The sequence below is a fragment of the Salvelinus fontinalis genome, chromosome 3, assembly GCF_029448725.1.
Source record: "Salvelinus fontinalis isolate EN_2023a chromosome 3, ASM2944872v1, whole genome shotgun sequence".
Lineage (NCBI taxonomy): Eukaryota > Metazoa > Chordata > Actinopteri > Salmoniformes > Salmonidae > Salvelinus > Salvelinus fontinalis.
This window is the reverse complement of record NC_074667.1, coordinates 75,908,107-75,927,861: the sequence shown is the minus strand read 5'-3', so window position 1 is coordinate 75,927,861 and position 19,755 is coordinate 75,908,107. Positions and strand designations below refer to the sequence as shown.

The 19,755-nt window shown below is 45.9% G+C and overlaps 1 protein-coding gene across 3 annotated transcripts in view; it reads right to left on the bottom strand.

The window, feature by feature from the left end:
• The window catches only part of cpne5b (copine Vb), a 334,834-nt gene extending 316,758 nt beyond the window's left edge, over positions 1-18,076 (bottom strand). For 2 of the 3 annotated variants that reach the window (XM_055918052.1, XM_055918054.1), the window contains exons 1-2: positions 17,886-18,076; positions 17,508-17,748 (exon numbers count right to left, since the gene is read on the bottom strand). In XM_055918052.1, coding sequence (XP_055774027.1) covers positions 17,508-17,617 — 110 coding nt within the window. In that variant the 5' untranslated portion in view covers positions 17,618-17,748; positions 17,886-18,076. Of the gene's footprint in view, positions 1-17,507 lie in introns of all 3 variants that reach the window. The other variant, XM_055918053.1, reaches the window with a different exon arrangement.
• Positions 18,077-19,755: the final 1,679 nt, after the last annotated feature.

Here is a 19,755-nt window from a genome sequence, read left to right as displayed (position 1 = left end):
CGGCCGCTAAATGTTAGTGGTGGCTGTTTAACAGTCTGATGGCCTTGAGATAGAAGCTGTTTTTCAGTCTCTCGGTCCCTGCTTTGATGCACCTGTACTGACCTCGCCTTCTGGATGATAGCGGGGTGAACAGGCAGTGGCTTGGGTGGTTGTTGTCCTTGATGATCTTTATGGCCTTCCTGTGACATCGGGTGGTGTAGGTGTCCTGGAGGGCAGGTAGTTTGCCCCCGGTGATGCGTTCTGCAGACCTCACTACCCTCTGGAGAGCCTTACGGTTGTGGGCGGAGCAGTTGCCGTACCAGGCGGTGATACAGCCCGACAGGATGCTCTCGATTGTGCATCTGTAGAAGTTTGTGAGTGCTTTTGGTGACAAGCCGAATTTCTTCAGCCTCCTGAGGTTGAAGAGGCGCTGCTGCGCCTTCTTCACGACGCTGTCTGTGTGGGTGGACCAATTCAGTTTGTCCGTGATGTGTACACAGAGGAACTTAAAACTTTCCACCTTCTCCACTACTGACCCGTCGATGTGGATAGGGGGGTGCTCCCTCTGCTGTTTCCTGAAGTCCACAATCATCTCCTTTGTTTTGTTGACGTTGAGTGTGAGGTTATTTTCCTGACACCACACTCCGAGGGCCCTCACCTCCTCCCTGTAGGCCGTCTCGTCGTTGTTGGTAATCAAGCCTACCACTGTAGTGTCATCCGCAAACTTGATGATTGAGTTGGAGGCGTGCATGGCCACGCAGTCGTGGGTGAACAGGGAGTACAGGAGAGGGCTCAGAACGCACCCTTGTGGGGCCCCAGTGTTGAGGATCAGCGGGGTGGAGATGTTGTTACCTACCCTCACCACCTGGGGGCGGCCCGTCAGGAAGTCCAGGACCCAGTTGCACAGGGCGGGGTCGAGACCCAGGGTCTCGAGCTTGATGACGAGTTTGGAGGGTACTATGGTGTTAAATGCTGAGCTGTAGTCGATGAACAGCATTCTCACATAGGTATTCCTCTTGTCCAGATGGGTTAGGGCAGTGTGCAGTGTGGTTGCGATTGCGTCGTCTGTGGACCTATTGGGTCGGTAAGCAAATTGGAGTGGGTCTAGGGTGTCCGGTAGGGTGGAGGTGATATGGTCCTTGACTAGTCTCTCAAAGCACTTCATGATGACGGAAGTGAGTGCTACGGGGCGGTAGTCATTTAGCTCAGTTACCTTAGCTTTCTTGGGAACAGGAACAATGGTGGCCCTCTTGAAGCATGTGGGAACAGCAGACTGGGATAAGGATTGATTGAATATGTCCGTAAACACACCAGCCAGCTGGTCTGCGCATGCTCTGAGGACGCGGCTGGGAATGCCGTCTGGGCCTGCAGCCTTGCGAGGGTTAACACGTTTAAATGTTTTACTCACCTCGGCTGCAGTGAAGGAGAGCCCGCAGGTTTTGGTAGGGGGCCGTGTCAGTGGCACTGTATTGTCCTCAAAGCGGGCAAAAAAGTTGTTTAGCCTGTCTGGGAGCAAGACATCCTGGTCCGCGACGGGGCTGGTTTTCTTTTTGTAATCCGTGATTGACAGTAGACCCTGCCACATACCTCTTGTGTCTGAGCTGTTGAATTGCGACTCGATTTTGTCTCTGTACTGGGACTTAGCCTGTTTGATTGCCTTGCGGAGAGAATAGCTACACTGTTTGTATTCGGTCATGCTTCCGGTCACCTTGCCCTGGTTAAAAGCAGTGGTTCGCACTTTCAGTTTCACGCGAATGCTGCCGTCAATCCACGGTTTCTGGTTTGGGAATGTTTTAATCGTTGCTGTGGGTACGACATCGTCAATGCACTTCCTAATGAACTCGCTCACCGAATCAGCATATTCGTCAATATTGTTGTTGGACGCAATGCGGAACATATTCCAATCCGCGTGATCGAAGCAGTCTTGAAGCGTGGAATCAGATTGGTCGGACCAGCGTTGAACAGACCTGAGCGCGGGAGCTTGTTGTTTTAGTTTCTGTTTGTAGGCTGGAATCAACAAAATGGAGTCGTGGTCAGCTTTTCCGAAAGGGGGGCGGGGGAGGGCCTTATATGCATCGCGGAAATTAGTATAACAATGATCTAGGGTTTTTCCAGCCCTGGTAGCACAATCGATGTGCTGATAGAATTTAGGGAGTTTTGTTTTTAGATTAGCCTTGTTAAAATCCCCAGCTACGATGAATGCAGCCTCAGGGTTTGTGGTTTCCAGTTTACAAAGAGTCAGATAAAGTTCGTTCAGGGCCATCGATGTGTCTGCTTGGGGGGGAATATATACGGCTGTGATTATGATCGAAGAGAATTCCCTTGGTAGATAATGCGGTCGACATTTGATTGTGAGGAGTTCTAGATCAGGTGAACAGAATGACTTGAGTTCCTGTGTGTTGTTATGATGATCACACCACGTCTCGTTAATCATAAGGCGTACCCCCCCGCCCCTCTTCTTACCAGAAAGATGTTTGTTTCTGTCGGCGCGATGCATGAAGAAACCAGCTGGCTGCACCGACTCCGTTAGCGTCTCTTGAGTTAGCCATGTTTCCGTGAAGCAGAGCACGTTGCAATCCCTGATGTCTCTCTGGAATGCTACCCGTGCTCGGATTTCATCAACCTTATTGTCAAGAGACTGGACATTGGCGAGTAGTATGCTAGGGAGTGGAGCGCGATGTGCCCGTCTCCGAAGCCTGACCAAGAGACCGCTACGTTTGCCCCTTTTACGGCGTCGCATAGGGTCCCCGGCTGGGATCAGATCCATTGTATTGGGTGGAAGGCAAAACACTGGATCCGTTTCGGGAAAGTCATATTCCTGGTTATAACGATGGTGAGTTGACGTTAATCGTATATTCAGTAGTTCCTCCCGACTGTATGTAATGAAACCTAAGATTACCTGGGGTACCGATGTAAGAAATAACACATAAAAAAAACAAAATACTGCATATTTTCCAAGGAACGCGAAGCGAGGCGGCCATCTCGGTCGGCGCCATCTTTACTCATGTATGACTATAAAGAAGAAGAAGAACAACAACACAATAAATAAGAATAAGAAATATGAACTACACAAGTAGTATAGCAGCCTACAGAAGAAGTAAGTCCTATTGGAAGCCATCTAGATGTAACCGTGATACAGTCTATTCAATGGGGACAGCATGAATGGCTAAAACCCTGGGACAGTGTGTCCTCCTTAGCTGTCACAACCCTCTGCGATTCAGTTCACTTGGCTCTCAGCTGCAAGACATAAATCATTGTTTTACAGGCCAGGAGCGTGGCCGAACAGTTGCCCCTGTTCATAGATTGGGCTGCATCACAGCTTGGTACTGCAACTCTACCGCCGCAGACCGCATGGTGCTTTAGAGGGTTATACACGCACCATTGGGTGCACACTGCCTACCCTCCAGGACACCTACAACACAATGTGTCGCCGGAAGGCCAAGAAACAGGAGCATTATGGCGGAAACTGAAAGACCCGGCCAACCATTTCTACCCCCAGGCTGCTGAACAGACACCACCACTGTTCAGTGACCTGCCCCCCCCCCCCCCCCCCCACCCCACGGTCACTTACTTTACCTGCTGCCATACCCCCCCCCCCACCCCACGGTCACTTACTTTACCTGCTGCCCGCCCCCCCACCCCACGGTCACTTACTTTACCTGCTGCCCCCCCCCCCCCCCCCCCCCCCACCCCACGGTCACTTACTTTACCTGCTGCCCCCCCCCACCCCCCCACCCCACGGTCACTTACTTTACCTGCTGCCCCCCCCCCCACCCCACGGTCACTTACTTAACCTGCTGCTCCCCCTATGGACATTCATCACTGCTGCAGTTGTTAATGTGTATTTTTATTTATTTATTTATTTATTATTATTTGTATTATTTTATTTCTCCCCTCAATGGTCCTTTAGTCTTCCTGTTGCTCCATCCCTAAGGACATGTCTTTATTCTTCACTGCTGCAGTTGTTATTATGTATACTACATAGTACTATTTTTCTTATTACCATTTTCAATGTTTTATTTCACTTCGTCCTGTGTGTTGGAGCTTGGAGCTCTGAATCTGAAGATCTAGGATTGTAACCTAATTTTAAATCCGCCTCCCTCTCTCTCTCTTTGTCTCTCTCTCCTCCACAGCCCACACACACAGCCCACACACACAGCAAACACACACAGCCCACACACACAGCCCACACACACAGCCCACACACACAGCCCACACACACAGCCCACACACACAGCCCACACACACAGCCTACACACACAGCCTACACATACAGCCCACACACACAGCCCACACACACAGGTACACAATATAGTTTTTACTTTCCATTTGTAATGATTCTCTTATTTGGTTAAATATGTGTTAACTTCTTGTGACTTCTACCGTCAATTCTGTTGTTAATTCATTTTTATGGTGTTACCAATTTGATTACATGTATTGTATGTACAAATGTACTCCGTGCATGAGGTGGTTTGAATCCAGGCTGTATCACAACCGGCCGTGATCGGGAGTCCCATAGGGCGGCGCACAATTGGCCCAGCGTCGTCTGGGTTTGGCAGGGGTAGACCGTCATTGTGAATAAGAATTTGAGTAAGAATAACTCACCTAGTTGAATAAAGGTTACATTTTTTTTTAAATGTATTGTTTTTGTTACATTTAAATATCAAGTAGAATTTCCCTGTAAATGTACAGCATTAGTGTGGCACCAGAGTTACCAGCTTAATACAGTAATTTTGCTTTACAATACTATTTTCCTTACTGTAAAACATTACAGTGTCGCCGTAAATTGACAGCAAGGATGCTGTAATATGTCTTTACATTAAGTAAGAAAAATAGTACTGTAAAACATATTACATAAAATGTAAGCTGTAAAGCAAACTTACAGGTTTAAATTGGCAACTGTGGTGTCAGTATAACGCTATAAATTCACAGGGAAAGGTTTTACAGCGCAGAACAGATGCTAGACCACATGATGACTACGATTCAGACTGTTGAAAGGGCTCCTGTCTAAGCACCTAAATCAAATCAAATCAAATTTTATTGGTCACATACACATATTTAGCAGATGTTATTGCGCGTGTAGTGAAATGCTTGTGTTCTTTGCTCCAACAGTGCAGTAATATCTAAAAATACACAACAAAACACACAAATCTGAAAGTAAAAGAATGGAATTAAGAAATCTATAAATATCACGATGAGTCCAGAGTATATATATATGATGGGATGTATTGACATTATGGACAGTATGTGGATAGAATATGGAGTATTTCTGTAGAATACATAGATAGAATACTATATGTACAGCAGTAGTTATATAGGATAAGTCTTGACTAGAATACAGTATATATGTGAAATGGGTAAAACAGTATGTAATATTATTTAAGTGACCAGTGTTCCATGTCTATGTACATAGGGCAGCAGCCTCTAAGGTGCAGGGTAGAGTAACCAGGTGGAAGTCGGCTAGTAACAGTGACTAAGTTCAGGGCAGGGTACTGGGTGGAGGCCGGCTAGTGATGGCTATTCAACAGTCTGATGGCCTTGAGATAGAAGCGGTTTTTCAGTCTCTCTGTCCCAGCTTTGATGCACCTGTACTGACATCGCCTTCTGGATGATAGCGGGGTGAACAGGCCATGGCTCGGGTGGTTGTTGTCCTTGATGATCTTCGTGGCCTTTCTGGAGGGCAGGCAGTGTGCCCCCGGTGACGTGTTGGGCTGACCGCACCACCCTCTGGAGAGCCCTGAGGTTGCGGGCGGTGCAGTTGCCATACCAGGTGGTGATACAGTCCGACAGGATGCCCTCAATGGTGCAGGATGCCCTCAATGAACAGGAAGTAGGGAGTTTTTAGGGAGTTTTTCCTATCCACCGTGCTTCTACACCTGCATTGCTTGCTGTTTGGAGTTTTAGGCTGGGTTTCTGTACAGCACTTTGAGATATCAGCTGATGTAAGAAGGGCTTTATAAATACATTTGATTTGATTTGAGATCAGGAGGGGGTTGAGCACACACCCTTGTGGGGCCCCTGTGTTGAGGGTCAGCGAAGTGGAGGTGTTGTTGCCTACCTTCACCACTTGGGGGCGGCCAGTTAGGAAGTCCAGGACCCAGTTGCACAGGGTTGGGTTCAGACCCAGGGCCTCAAGCTTAATGATGAGCTTGGAGGGTACTATGGTATTGAAGGCTGAGCTGTAGTCAATGAACAGCATTCTTGCATAGGTATTCCTCTTGTCCAGGTGGGACAGGGCAGTATGCAGTGTGATGGCGATAGCGATTGCATCATCCATGGATCTATTGGGGCGGTATGCAAATTGAACAATTGTGGACATCCAGACTGGGATAGGGAGAGATTTAATATGTTCGTAAACAATCCAGCCAGCTGGTCTGGCTGGATTGGACACGGCTAGGGATGCCGTCTGGGCCGGCAGCCTTATGAGGGTTAACAAGCTTAAATGTCTTACTGACGTTGGCCACGGAGAACAAGAGCTCACAATCCCCGGGAGTGGCCCGCGTCATTGGCACTGTGTTATCCTCAAAGCGAAAGAAGAATGTGTTTAGCTTGTCTGGGAACAAGACGTTGGTGTCCACGACGTGGCTGGTTTTCCCTGCCTCCTGTCTGAGCCGTTGAATTCCAGCTCCACTTTGTCTCTGTACTGATGTTTTTCCTGTTTGCCTTACGGAGGTCATAACTGGACTGTTTGTATTCAACCATATTCTCAGTCACCTTGCTGTGGTTAAATGCCGTTGTCTAACTACGGTTTTTAGTTTGGATGGGTTTTAATCATCACAGTGGGAACAACATCCCCTGTACACTTCCTGATGAACTCAGTCACTGTCAGTGTATACGTCAATGTTGTTCCCAGAGGCAATCAGGAACATATCCCAGTCCGCGTGATCAAAATAAGTTTGAAGCATGGATTCCGATTGGTCAGACCAGCGTTCAATAGACCTTAGCGGGGGTACATCCTGTTTGAGTTTCTGCCTATGGGAAAGGAGGAGTAGAATGGAGTCATGATCTGATTTGCTGAAGAGAGGGCGGGGGAGGGCCTTGTAGCCATCTTGGAAGGGAGCGTAACAATGGTCGAGAGTTTTTGAAGCGTGAGTCCTGCAAGCTATGTGTTGACGGAACTTCGGCAGCATTTTCCTCAAATTCACTTTGTTAAAGTCCCCAGCTGCAATAAATGCTGCCTCGGGATATGTGGTTTCCGGTTTGCACAAAGTCCAGTGTATTTCCTTGAGAGCCGTCGTGGTATCGGCTTGAGGGGGAACATACACGGCTGTGACGATGACCGAAGAGAATTCTCTTGAGAGGCAATGCGGTCAGCATTTCATTGAGAGGTATTCTAGGTTGGGTGAACAAAAGGACTTGAGTTCCTGTACGTTATCACAATCACACCATGAGTAGTTAATCTTGAAACATACACCTCCGCCTTTCTTCTTCCTAGATAGTTCTTTATTCTAAACTGTGCAATGTACTGAGAACCCAGCTGTATAGATGGGGACAGTATATCCGGAGAGAGCCATGATTCCGTGAAACAGAGTATGTTACCGTCCCTGAAGTCTCTCTGGAAGGAGATCCTCGCCCTGGGCTCGTCAACTTTATTATCCATCGACTGAACATTAGCGAGTAATAGACTCGGAAGCGGTGGTAGTTGTGTACGCCTCCTGAGTTGGACTAAACGTCCACTCCGAATATCTCTTCTCCACCGGTGGCGATTTGGAGCAGCCTCTGGTATAAGTTAAATTGCCTTGGGTGGGTACAAACAAAGGATCCAATTCAGGAAAGTTGTATTTCTGGTCGCAGTTACCGCCGCTCTGATATCCAAAAGTTATTTCCGGCTGTATGTAATAATGCAAAAAACCCTCTGGGCTAATAATGTGAGAAATAACAACCACAGCAACAAAAATGTGCAAAGTTGCTTAGGAGCCAGAAACAGAGCGGCCATGTCTATCGGCACCATCTTGATGTATCTATCTAGTACTAGGAAGGTAATAATGTTAACAAAGTAAGCCAGGGGAAAGGGAGAGTGGTAAAGGCATTAGCAACTCCAATAAAACACTTCATCAGTCTACCTCTCACGTGTGTGTGCGTGAGTGTGTGTATATGTGTATGTGTGCTGGTGTGTGTGTGTGTGTGTGTGTGACCATCTGTGCCTGGCCATGTCCTGAAGAGATCTTAAGCAACAGACTGCTTCTCCGTCTTTCCACTTCTCCACATGCCAATCTGCCTTCAACATCCTCAAAGCAACGCAGTTTCACACACGCACGCGCACACACACACACACACACACACACACACACATTCTTCCTCTCTCTCTCTCTCTCTTCACAGTGTGATGGTGCTGCGGTCGTATCTGCCCCAGATCAGTGACGAGCCATCAGATATAAATGAGTCCCAAATAGCCCTCTATTCCCTATAAAGTGCACTATGAAGGGAATATGATGCCATTTGGGGCGTATCCATCAGATAGACAGAGAAAGTGGCTGGTTTCATATGGCAACATGCAGAAATAGTTTAGTTGAAGATCATAGTGCACTTTATAGGGAATAGAGGGACAGTTTTATATGTAAGATGGCTAAATAAAGAGCAAGATATTTGATTATTATATTATTATTTGTGCCCTGGTCCTATAAGATCTCTTTGTCACTTCCCACGAGCTGGATTTTGACAAAAACTCACTTATTCTCATGTTTAATAAATGTATCGTATAGTGTGTTTGTGTGGCAGGCTTACAATGATATCGTGCACCAGCTGTTATTTACAAAAATACATAGTCTGCCGCCCCTTGTCTTACCAGACGCCGCTGTTCTGTCCTGCCGGTGCAGCGTATAACCAGCCAGCTGTATGTTGATAATGTCGTCGTTCAGCCACGACTCCGTGAAGCATAAGATATTACAGTTTTGAATGTCCCGTTGGTGGTTTAATCTTCCGCGAAAGGTCATCGATTTTATTCTCCATAGATTGCACGTTTTCTAGAAGAATGGAAGGAAGTGGGGGTTTATTCGATCGCCTACGAATTCTCTGAAGGCAGCCTGCCCTCTGGCCCCTTTTTCTCCACCTTCTCTTTACGCAAATCACAGGGATCTGGGCCTGTTCACGGGGAAGCAGTATATCATTCACGTCGGGCTCGTTAAAGGAAAAAAAGGATTCTGCCAGTCTGTGGTGAGTAATCACAGTCCTGATGTCCAGAAGTTATTTTTGGTCATAAGAGACGGTAGCGGCAACATTATGTACAAAATAAGTTAAAAAATCAGTTACAAACAACGCAAAGAAACACAATTGGTTGGGGACACGTAAAACATCAGCCTTTTTCTCGAGCACCATTTAACCCTGCAAAATGTTGTGTTGTGGATATGTGGTGGTGTAGGGATGTTATATGGTATACTGTTTTATCTTTAGCTCATTCAGTACAAACAGTTCACTTTTATCTGTTGTTTTATATGTCATGTGGACGCTTTGCTGTGTTTGGGCCCCAGGAATAGTAGCTGCTGCCTTGGCAACAGCTAATGAGGATCCCTAATAAATACAAATATTACAGGTGTCTCAAAAGACCAATTGTTGTGATGACTATACACTGTCAACAGGACCAGAGTATTACCTATGGTAGAGTACAGTACATTGTCAACAGGACCAGAGTATTACCTATGGTAGAGTACAGTACATTGTCAACAGGACCAGAGTATTACCTATGGTAGAGTACAGTACATTGTCAACAGGACCAGAGTATTACCTATGGTAGAGTACAGTACATTGTCAACAGGACCAGAGTATTACCTATGGTAGAGTACAGTACATTGTCAACAGGACCAGAGTATTACCTATGGTAGAGTACAGTACATTGTCAACAGGACCAGAGTATTACCTATGGTAGAGTACAGTACATTGTCAACAGGACCAGAGTATTACCTATGGTAGAGTACAGTACATTGTCAACAGGACCAGAGTATTACCTATGGTAGAGTACAGTACATTGTCAACAGGACCAGAGTATTACCTATGGTAGAGTACAGTACATTGTCAACAGGACCAGAGTATTACCTATGGTAGAGTACAGTACATTGTCAACAGGACCAGAGTATTACCTATGGTAGAGTACAGTACATTGTCAACAGGACCAGAGTATTACCTATGGTAGAGTACAGTACATTGTCAACAGGACCAGAGTATTACCTATGGTAGAGTACAGTACATTGTCAACAGGACTAGTGTGGAGAAGTACTGGAGCCCTGCCAGTAATACACCGTGGATGTATTTCTTTCACTGCCATTCTGACTCACAATGGATCCGGCAACAGCCTTAACAAAAGCTATTCACATAGAGTTGTAATGCCTTGAACTGCTCATTGGTTGGATGTGGAAAGACTTGAGAAGCGTGACTGATTGATGTATGATGCCATGTGGAATGTACAGATTCTGTGGAATTTTCGATGGGATGAATGTGTCGTTTGGTGACACAGAGGTGGAGAAATTACATTCCAAGATGAATTGCTTTGCACCATAAACGTCCCATTAGCACCGCATATTACACGGTCGTTACAGAAATGTGTGTAAAAAAAGAAATATATACAATGATTTCATCATGTGGGCCATATAAAAGGAACATGACTAAATAGATTCTATTCACATATTGAACACTGACACTAAGAGTGAGTGAACACCCACACGTGCTCTGTCACTCACTGGAGAATACAACCAACGGGTAACACACCGGCACAATCACACATACCTTCACTAAAATAAATGATTCACTAATTACACCGTTGCAATAGGAAGAGACAAGGTGCCATTGGAAAAAAAAAAAAAAATCCCATTGTCTGAATCCAACTACAGTATTTAGCTGAATGAATGATACCAAATGCTGAATGATTTCACTGAGCGCAATGAGATTAAATTGCACATGATCACACAAACTCACTCTAACAATCTGTGTGGGTGGGTGCCCCCTCTAGCTGTCCAGAAGTCTCTTTTGTTAACTTTGAGTGTTAAGCATGCCTCAGCTAACAAATACATTCACTTGGTGAGGGCATTAAGTGAATCAGAGGGCTCCCGAGTGGCACTGCATCTCAACGCAAGAGGCGTCACTACAGTCCCTGGTTCGAATCCAGGCTATATCACATCTGGCTGTGATTGGGAGTCCCATAGGGCGGCACACAAGTGTCATCCGGGGTAGGCCGTCAATGTAAATAAGAATGTGTTCTTAACTGACTTGCCTAGGTAAAAAAAAAAAAAATCAAGGCCACTTCATTCTCATAAAGTGTCTTAGAGTTGGAGTGCTGGTCTAGGATCAGGTCCTCCCTGTCCATGTGATCTAAAAGGACCAGTATTCAGTCATAGTGCTGATCTAGGATCAGGTCCTCCCTGTCTATATGTAATCTAAAAGGACCAGTATTCAGTCATAGTGCTGATCTAGGATCAGGTCCTCCCTGTCCATGTGATCTAAAAGGACCAGTATTCAGTCATAGTGCTGATCTAGGATCAGGTCCTCCCTGTCCATGTGATCTAAAAGGACCAGTATTCAGTCATAGTGCTGATCTAGGATCAGGTCCTCCCTGTCCACGTGATCTAAAAGGACCAGTATTCAGTCATAGTGCTGATCTAGGATCAGGTCCTCCCTGTCCATGTGATCTAAAAGGACCAGTATTCAGTCATAGTGCTGCTCTAGGATCAGGTCCTCCCTGTCCATGTGATCTAAAAGGACCAGTATTCAGTCATAGTGCTGCTCTAGGATCAGGTCCTCCCTGTCCATGTGATCTAAAAGGACCAGTATTCAGTCATAGTGCTGATCTAGGATCAGGTCCTCCCTGTCCATGTGATCTAAAAGGACCAGTATTCAGTCATAGTGCTGATCTAGGATCAGGTCCTCCCTGTCCACGTGATCTAAAAGGACCAGTATTCAGTCATAGTGCTGATCTAGGATCAGGTCCTCCCTGTCCATGTGATCTAAAAGGACCAGTATTCAGTCATAGGGCTGATCTAGGATCAGGTCCTCCCTGTCCATGTGATCTAAAAGGACCAGTATTCAGTCATAGTGCTGATCTAGGATCAAGTCCTCCCTGTCCATGTGATCTAAAAGGACCAGTATTCAGTCATAGTGCTAATCTAGGATCAGGTCCTCCCTGTCCATGTGATCTAAAAGGACCAGTATTCAGTCATAGTGCTGATCTAGGATCAGGTCCTCCCTGTCCATGTGATCTAAAAGGACCAGTATTCAGTCATAGTGCTGATCTAGGATCAGGTCCTCCCTGTCCATGTGATCTAAAAGGACCAGTATTCAGTCATAGTGCTGATCTAGGATCAGGTCTTCCCTGTCCATGTGATCTAAAAGGACCAGTATTCAGTCATAGTGCTGATCTAGGATCAGGTCCTCCCTGTCCATGTGATCTAAAAGGACCAGTATTCAGTCATAGTGCTGATCTAGGATCAGGTCCTCCCTGTCCATGTGATCTAAAAGGACCAGTATTCAGTCATAGTGCTGATCTAGGATCAGGCCCTCCCTGTCCATGTGATCTAAAAGGACCAGTATTCAGTCATAGTGCTGATCTAGGATCAGGTCCTCCCTGTCCATGTGATCTAAAAGGACCAGTATTCAGTCATAGTGCTGATCTAGGATCAGGCCCTCCCTGTACATGTGATCTAAAAGGACCAGTATTCAGTCATAGTGCTGATCTAGGATCAGGTCCTCCCTGTCCATGTGATCTAAAAGGACCAGTATTCAGTCATAGGGCTGATCTAGGATCAGGCCCTCCCTGTCCATGTGATCTAAAAGGACCAGTATTCAGTCATAGTTCTGATCTAGGATCAGGGCCTCCCTGTCCATGTGGTCTAAAAGGACCAGTATTCAGTCATAGTGCTGATCTAGGATCAGGTCCTCCCTGTCCATGTGATCTAAAATGACCAGTATTCAGTCAAAGAGCTGGTCTAGGATCAGATCCTCCCTGTCCATGTGATCTAAAAGGACCAGTATTCAGTCAAAGAGCTGGTCTAGGATCAGGTCCTCCCTGTCCATGTGATCTAAAAGGACCAGTATTCAGTCAAAGAGCTGGTCTAGGATCAGGTCCTCCCTGTCCATGTGATCTAAACGGACCAGTATTCAGTCATAGTGCTGCTCTAGGATCAGGTCCTCCCTGTCTATGTGATCTAAAAGGACCAGAATTCAGTCATAGGGCTGATCTAGGATCAGGCCCTCCCTGTACATGTGATCTAAAAGGACCAGTATTCAGTCATAGTGCTGATCTAGGATCAGGTCCTCCCTGTCCATGTGATCTAAAAGGACCAGTATTCAGTCATAGGGCTGATCTAGGATCAGGCCCTCCCTGTCCATGTGATCTAAAAGGACCAGTATTCAGTCATAGTTCTGATCTAGGATCAGGGCCTCCCTGTCCATGTGGTCTAAAAGGACCAGTATTCAGTCAAAGAGCTGGTCTAGGATCAGGTCCTCCCTGTCCATGTGATCTAAAAGGACCAGTATTCAGTCAAAGAGCTGGTCTAGGATCAGGTCCTCCCTGTCCATGTGATCTAAACGGACCAGTATTCAGTCATAGTGCTGCTCTAGGATCAGGTCCTCCCTGTCTATGTGATCTAAAAGGACCAGTATTCAGTCATAGTGCTGATCTAGGATCAGGTCCTCCCTGTCCATGTGATCTAAAAGGACCAGTATTCAGTCATAGTGCTGATCTAGGATCAGGTCCTCCCTGTCCATGTGATCTAAAAGGACCAGTATTCAGTCATAGTGCTGATCAAGGATCAGGTCCTCCCTGTCCATGTGATCTAAAAGGACCAGTATTCAGTCAAAGAGCTGCTCTAGGATCAGGTCCTCCCTGTCCATGTGATCTAAAAGGACCAGTATTCAGTCATAGTGCTGATCAAGGATCAGGTCCTCCCTGTCCATGTGATCTAAAAGGACCAGTATTCAGTCAAAGAGCTGATCTAGGATCAGGGCCTCCCTGTCCATGTGATCTAAAAGGACCAGTATTCAGTCATAGTGCTGATCTAGGATCAGGGCCTCCCTGTCCATGTGATCTAAAAGGACCAGTATTCAGTCATAGTGCTGATCTAGGATCAGGGCCTCCCTGTCCATGTGGTCTAAAAGGACCAGTATTCAGTCAAAGAGCTGGTCTAGGATCAGGTCCTCCCTGTTCATGTGATCTAAACGGACCAGTATTCAGTCATAGTGCTGCTCTAGGATCAGGTCCTCCCTGTCTATGTGATCTAAAAGGACCAGTATTCAGTCATAGTGCTGATCTAGGATCAGGTCCTCCCTGTCCATGTGATCTAAAAGGACCAGTATTCAGTCATAGTGCTGATCTAGGATCAGGTCCTCCCTGTCCATGTGATCTAAAAGGACCAGTATTCAGTCATAGTGCTGATCTAGGATCAGGTCCTCCCTGTCCATGTGATCTAAAAGGACCAGTATTCAGTCAAAGAGCTGATCTAGGATCAGGGCCTCCCTGTCCATGTGATCTAAAAGGACCAGTATTCAGTCATAGTGCTGATCTAGGATCAGGGCCTCCCTGTCCATGTGATCTAAAAGGACCAGTATTCAGTCAAAGAGCTGGTCTAGGATCAGGGCCTCCCTGTCCATGTAATCTAAAAGGACCAGTATTCAGTCAAAGAGCTGGTCTAGGATCAGGTCCTCCCTGTCCATGTGGTCTAAAAGGACCAGTATTCAGTCATAGTGCTGATCTAGGATCAGGTCCTCCCTGTCCATATAACCTTATTCTGTATGATCTAAAAGGTGAAATTGATCCCAGATCAGGGCTCCTACTCTGAGACATTGTGAATACAGTGTTTTACCTCTATGTAGAGGCACAGCGTGCACACACACATTAAAAAAGTACACATTCGTTCTTGTTTAATGTAATGATCCATGTATTATTGAATTCAATATACTGTAATCAGGCAGCTCCAATGTTTCAGCTGCTGCCATTCTCAAGGTACTGTGAAGATTTTACCTCCGGATGCAGTGAAACATACAGCAGTGTAACCAACCCTCACAGTGTTCAATAATACAGTAGAGTCTTGTTAGGGCTCAGTCCCTCTCCAACCCTCAACAGGCTCCCACTGCTCTACAACAGAGGAGTGTGTGTGTGTGTGTGTGTCCTTGAGTTTTCTAGCCCCTCACAGGCAAGCAGATGCAGTGTCTGTTTCTCAATACAGCCTAGCTGTGTCCTTGGTTGGGATCTGGTTAGAGATGGAAAGGAAGTTGAGGACACTACGGGGAGAATGGGGATGGTTGGTAATGTTTGATTCTCCCTCTGTGCTTCTGTGATTACCTGAGAGGGAGGCGGGGGACGCAGAGGAGAGAGATGAATGTGATGCACAGTTAGTAATTTAGCAGACGCTCTTATCCAGAGAGACTCAGTTAGTCATTTACCAGATGCTCTTATCCAGAGACTCAGTTAGTCATTTAGCAGACACTCTTATCCAGAGAGACTCAGTTAGTAATTTAGCAGACGCTCTTATCCAGAGTGACTCAGTTAGTCATTTACCAGATGCTCTTATCCAGAGACTCAGTTAGTCATTTAGCAGACACTCTTATCCAGAGACTCAGTTAGTAATTTAGCAGACTCTCTTATCCAGAGAGACACAGTTAGTCATTTAGCAGATGCTCTTATCCAGAGACTAAGTTAGTCATTTAGCAGACGCTCTTATCCAGAGAGACTCAGTTAGTAATTTAGCAGACACTCTTATCCAGAGACTCAGTTAGTCATTTAGCAGACACTCTTATCCAGAGACTAAGTTAGTCATTTAGCAGACACTCTTATCCAGAGAGACTCAGTTAGTCATTTAGCAGACGCTCTTATCCAGAGAGACTCAGTTAGTCATTTAGCAGACACTCTTATCCAGAGAGACTCAGTTAATCATTTAGCAGACACTCTTATCCAGAGACTCAGTTAGTCATTTAGCAGACACTCTTATCCAGAGAGACTCAGTTAGTCATTTAGCAGACGCTCTTATCCAGAGAGACTCAGTTAGTCATTTAGCAGACACTCTTATACAGAGACTCAGTTAGTCATTTAGCAGACACTCTTATCCAGAGACTCAGTTAGTCATTTAGCAGACACTCTTATCCAGGGAGACTCAGTTAGTCATTTAGCAGACGCTCTTATCCAGAGAGACACAGTTATAGTCACTAGATAGCTCGGTGGGACAAGACCAAACAGATACATTTTAGTGACTCTAAAATAACACACAGGAAGGAAGGAAGGAAGGAAGGAAGGAAGGAAGGAAGGAAGGAAGGATGGATGGAAGTGGTGTTTTATGACCTGAGGCCTTGAAAACAGCACTGCCTAGCTGGTTTGTGACGGAATACAGAATCTAGCTCCGATTCATCACTCATCTAAAATAGACAAAAAATGCACGTGCACATGCACGCACACAGCATTGTGGATTCTCGCATCACTTAACACAGACTTACAGACACACCCACATCGACACATATCACACATACACTGAGGGTGCATCAAAATGCACGTAGTCCTGAAACCTGTAGACTAATATACACTGGAGTACAGGGTCATTCATAACCATTAACAACAACAACAACACCATCATTAGCCAACGCATGACGACACAGTGCAGCTGATTTATTCATGATTCATCCAGCTAGCTAATGTTTCTAAAGAGTGGATGGATGAGGAGTGATGAACAGATGTTGGAGCTTAATTTGATATCCCTGTTGCAGGATAACTTTTCTGCAATGGAGGAAGTGTAAAACGTGTAGTTTCTTTGAGGGTTAAATAGGATTTTGAAGTTTGTAATTTCCACTTCAAAATGTCAGACTTGATTTTTCCTTAACAAAAATGTATCAACCCCTACAACAATGTCCATTAATTATAATCCACATAATAATTCACATTTCCAGTTGCTGCATTATTTTCCTGCTGTGGCAAAGTGTCTCAAATGAAGATCCCACATCTGTATGTAGAATGAAAATGACCTCCATAATAGACAAACAAAAAGCAGAAATCTACCAGAGTAGATGCCTCTCGTTGTTTTCAATCCAAGTGTAACTTTCCTCACTCAAAGAATTGACCCATAATTTAAAAAAATTAATTATGTGAAGTAGAACCCTTAAAAAATATATTTAAAAATAAATAGCATGGACGCAGTTGAAGAACTGCGGTCCAATTTCTGCGATACCGACAACTCACCGTCTTGTATTACTCAGCCGCACCCTACCTTGGTTGAATACAGATATAGCAGTTCCCACCCAAAACCCCTCCACTGTCAGAGAATCTTCCCTATCCATGTTATATATTTCTAGAACCCCGTACCAAAACGCATGGCCAGTTAGGACGCAATAGGAGTTGAAGATTACTTGCTGAGTGTTGTTCGTTATCACATTTTGGGGGAAAACTGTGTACTTTAAAGGTGTTGCCAAACATGACAGCACTCACTCACTCACTCACCACACTCACAAAAAACTTAGGATATTCAAATAAGTGGACTTTGTTTCCATTCTGTGTCCCGAACTGACTACAACAAGAATATCACTACTGGAGATGAAAGGCTCCCGGTGCACTGGGGTTAACTCACCTGCAGGAGACGGTGATCTCTACTTTAGTGGCGGGGATGTTCCCGGTGATCGGATCGAATTCGTACACCGAGGCCATGTCCTCCAGCTTGTCCATCACGTCCCCCTCCATAGGGGCAAGCGCGAGGGCGAGCGCGCGGGGCGGCTCGGGAGCGATCCGTGACTCGCACAGCCTGGCCCCGGTCGAACGCGTGTTGGGTGGTGATTGTGTCGTGTCCAAACTCCCGGTGGGTCGCGATAACACTGAGAGAGCCAGCCAGGGAGAGACAGAGAGAGAGATTCAGGGAAACTGGACACCAACAGCCCTCTGGAGAAGCGCACTTGACGAACTATCCATAGATAGTGCCGTTTATGCTGGGGAGACCCTAGAAGCGACCTACCGTTCTGCCGCGCTAGCTACAGCTGATACCGCAACGCTCACGGTAACAGCAGGCAGCACATCATAGGGGAGTAACCTGACGACCTGCTCTCTGCGTGTCAAGAGGAGCTCTACTCCATCGGCTGATGAGCAGACTGAGCGGACCGGAGACTGAAGAGAGAGAACGCAGGTTTCTACACTACACCACTACTCTCCCCTCCACCTCCCTCCACCTCCCATCCTCCCGCCCACATGCGATTCCACGCGGGCGTTCCCAGCCAGCCTCCCGGCTATATGCCCACAGCTGGATGCTTCTGTAATGCCTTCATTCAGGTGTCATAGCTGGCCATCTATTTTGACACATATATCCGTGGTGTTTGTGTGGATTCACCTTAAAGCTACGTTATAAAAATAGCCTAATTTATTCTGTCTGTCAGACAATCATTTACAGCGCAACGAACCCAACATCATTATATGTGGCTGAATATAATATGAAAGAATATATATAAGAATATATATATGAAACGGATGCATTTTGCAGATCGTTAATGACACCGTCTGCCATTTCAGTTGTCGATTAATTCAGTCAGTGTTGTCATTACATTACTGTGAGTGGCAATAAATCTTCATTAAAAGTGCGCCTCGTTTCAGCACCACAGTAGTGGACAGCTCCCACGCCGCCTGCGCTGCTAGTGCTGCTTTTATAGAGCAATACAACTCGTTTTCCGTGGAGACTTATGACCACACAGGGAATCTGCAGACTGTCTCTAAGCCACAGAGGATAGTGCTGCTTTTATAGAGCAATACAACTCGTTTTCCGTGGAGACTTATGAACACACAGGGAATCTGCAGACTGTCTCTAAGCCACAGAGGATAGTGCTGCTTTTATAGAGCAATACAACTCGTTTTCCGTGGAGACTTATGAACACACAGGGAATCTGCAGACTGTCTCTAAGCCACAGAGGATAGTGCTGCTTTTATAGAGCAATACAACTCGTTTTCCGTGGAGACTTATGAACACACAGGGAATCTGCAGACTGTCTCTAAGCCACAGAGGATAGTGCTGCTTTTATAGAGCATTACAACTCGTTTTCCGTGGAGACTTATGAACACACAGGGAATCTGCAGACTGTCTCTAAGCCACAGAGGATAGTGCTGCTTTTATAGAGCAATACAACTCGTTTTCCGTGGAGACTTATGAACACACAGGGAATCTGCAGACTGTCTCTAAGACACAGAGGATAGTGCTGCTTTTATAGAGCAATACAACTCGTTTTCCGTGGAGACTTATGAACACACAGGGAATCTGCAGACTGTCTCTAAGCCACAGAGGATAGTGCTGCTTTTATAGAGCAATACAACTCGTTTTCCGTGGAGACTTATGAACACACAGGGAATCTGCAGACTGTCTCTAAGCCACAGAGGATAGTGCTGCTTTTATAGAGCAATACAACTCGTTTTCCGTGGAGACTTATGAACACACAGGGAACCTGCAGACTGTCTCTAAGCCACAGAGGATAGTGATGCTTTTATAGAGCAATACAACTCGTTTTCCGTGGAGACTTATGAACACACAGGGAATCTGCAGACTGTCTCTAAGCCACAGAGGATAGTGATGCTTTTTCATCCGTAAAAGTGACCCTCCACCTCCAATAAGAGCTCTATTGTTCTCTCTCTCTCCTTTTCTTTCCCCTCGCTCTCTCTCTCTCTCTCTCTCTCTCGCTCTCACACCCCAGCACACACACCAACACACCAGGGAGGCAAAGCAAGGCAGTCAGCCAGAGAACGGTTGGTTGTTTCCCTCTCTATACTAGGAAATTATTGAACACTGCTCCGGAAATCAATTTACCCTGTCTCTGTCTGTAACATGTCACCCCGTCTCTGTCTGTAAC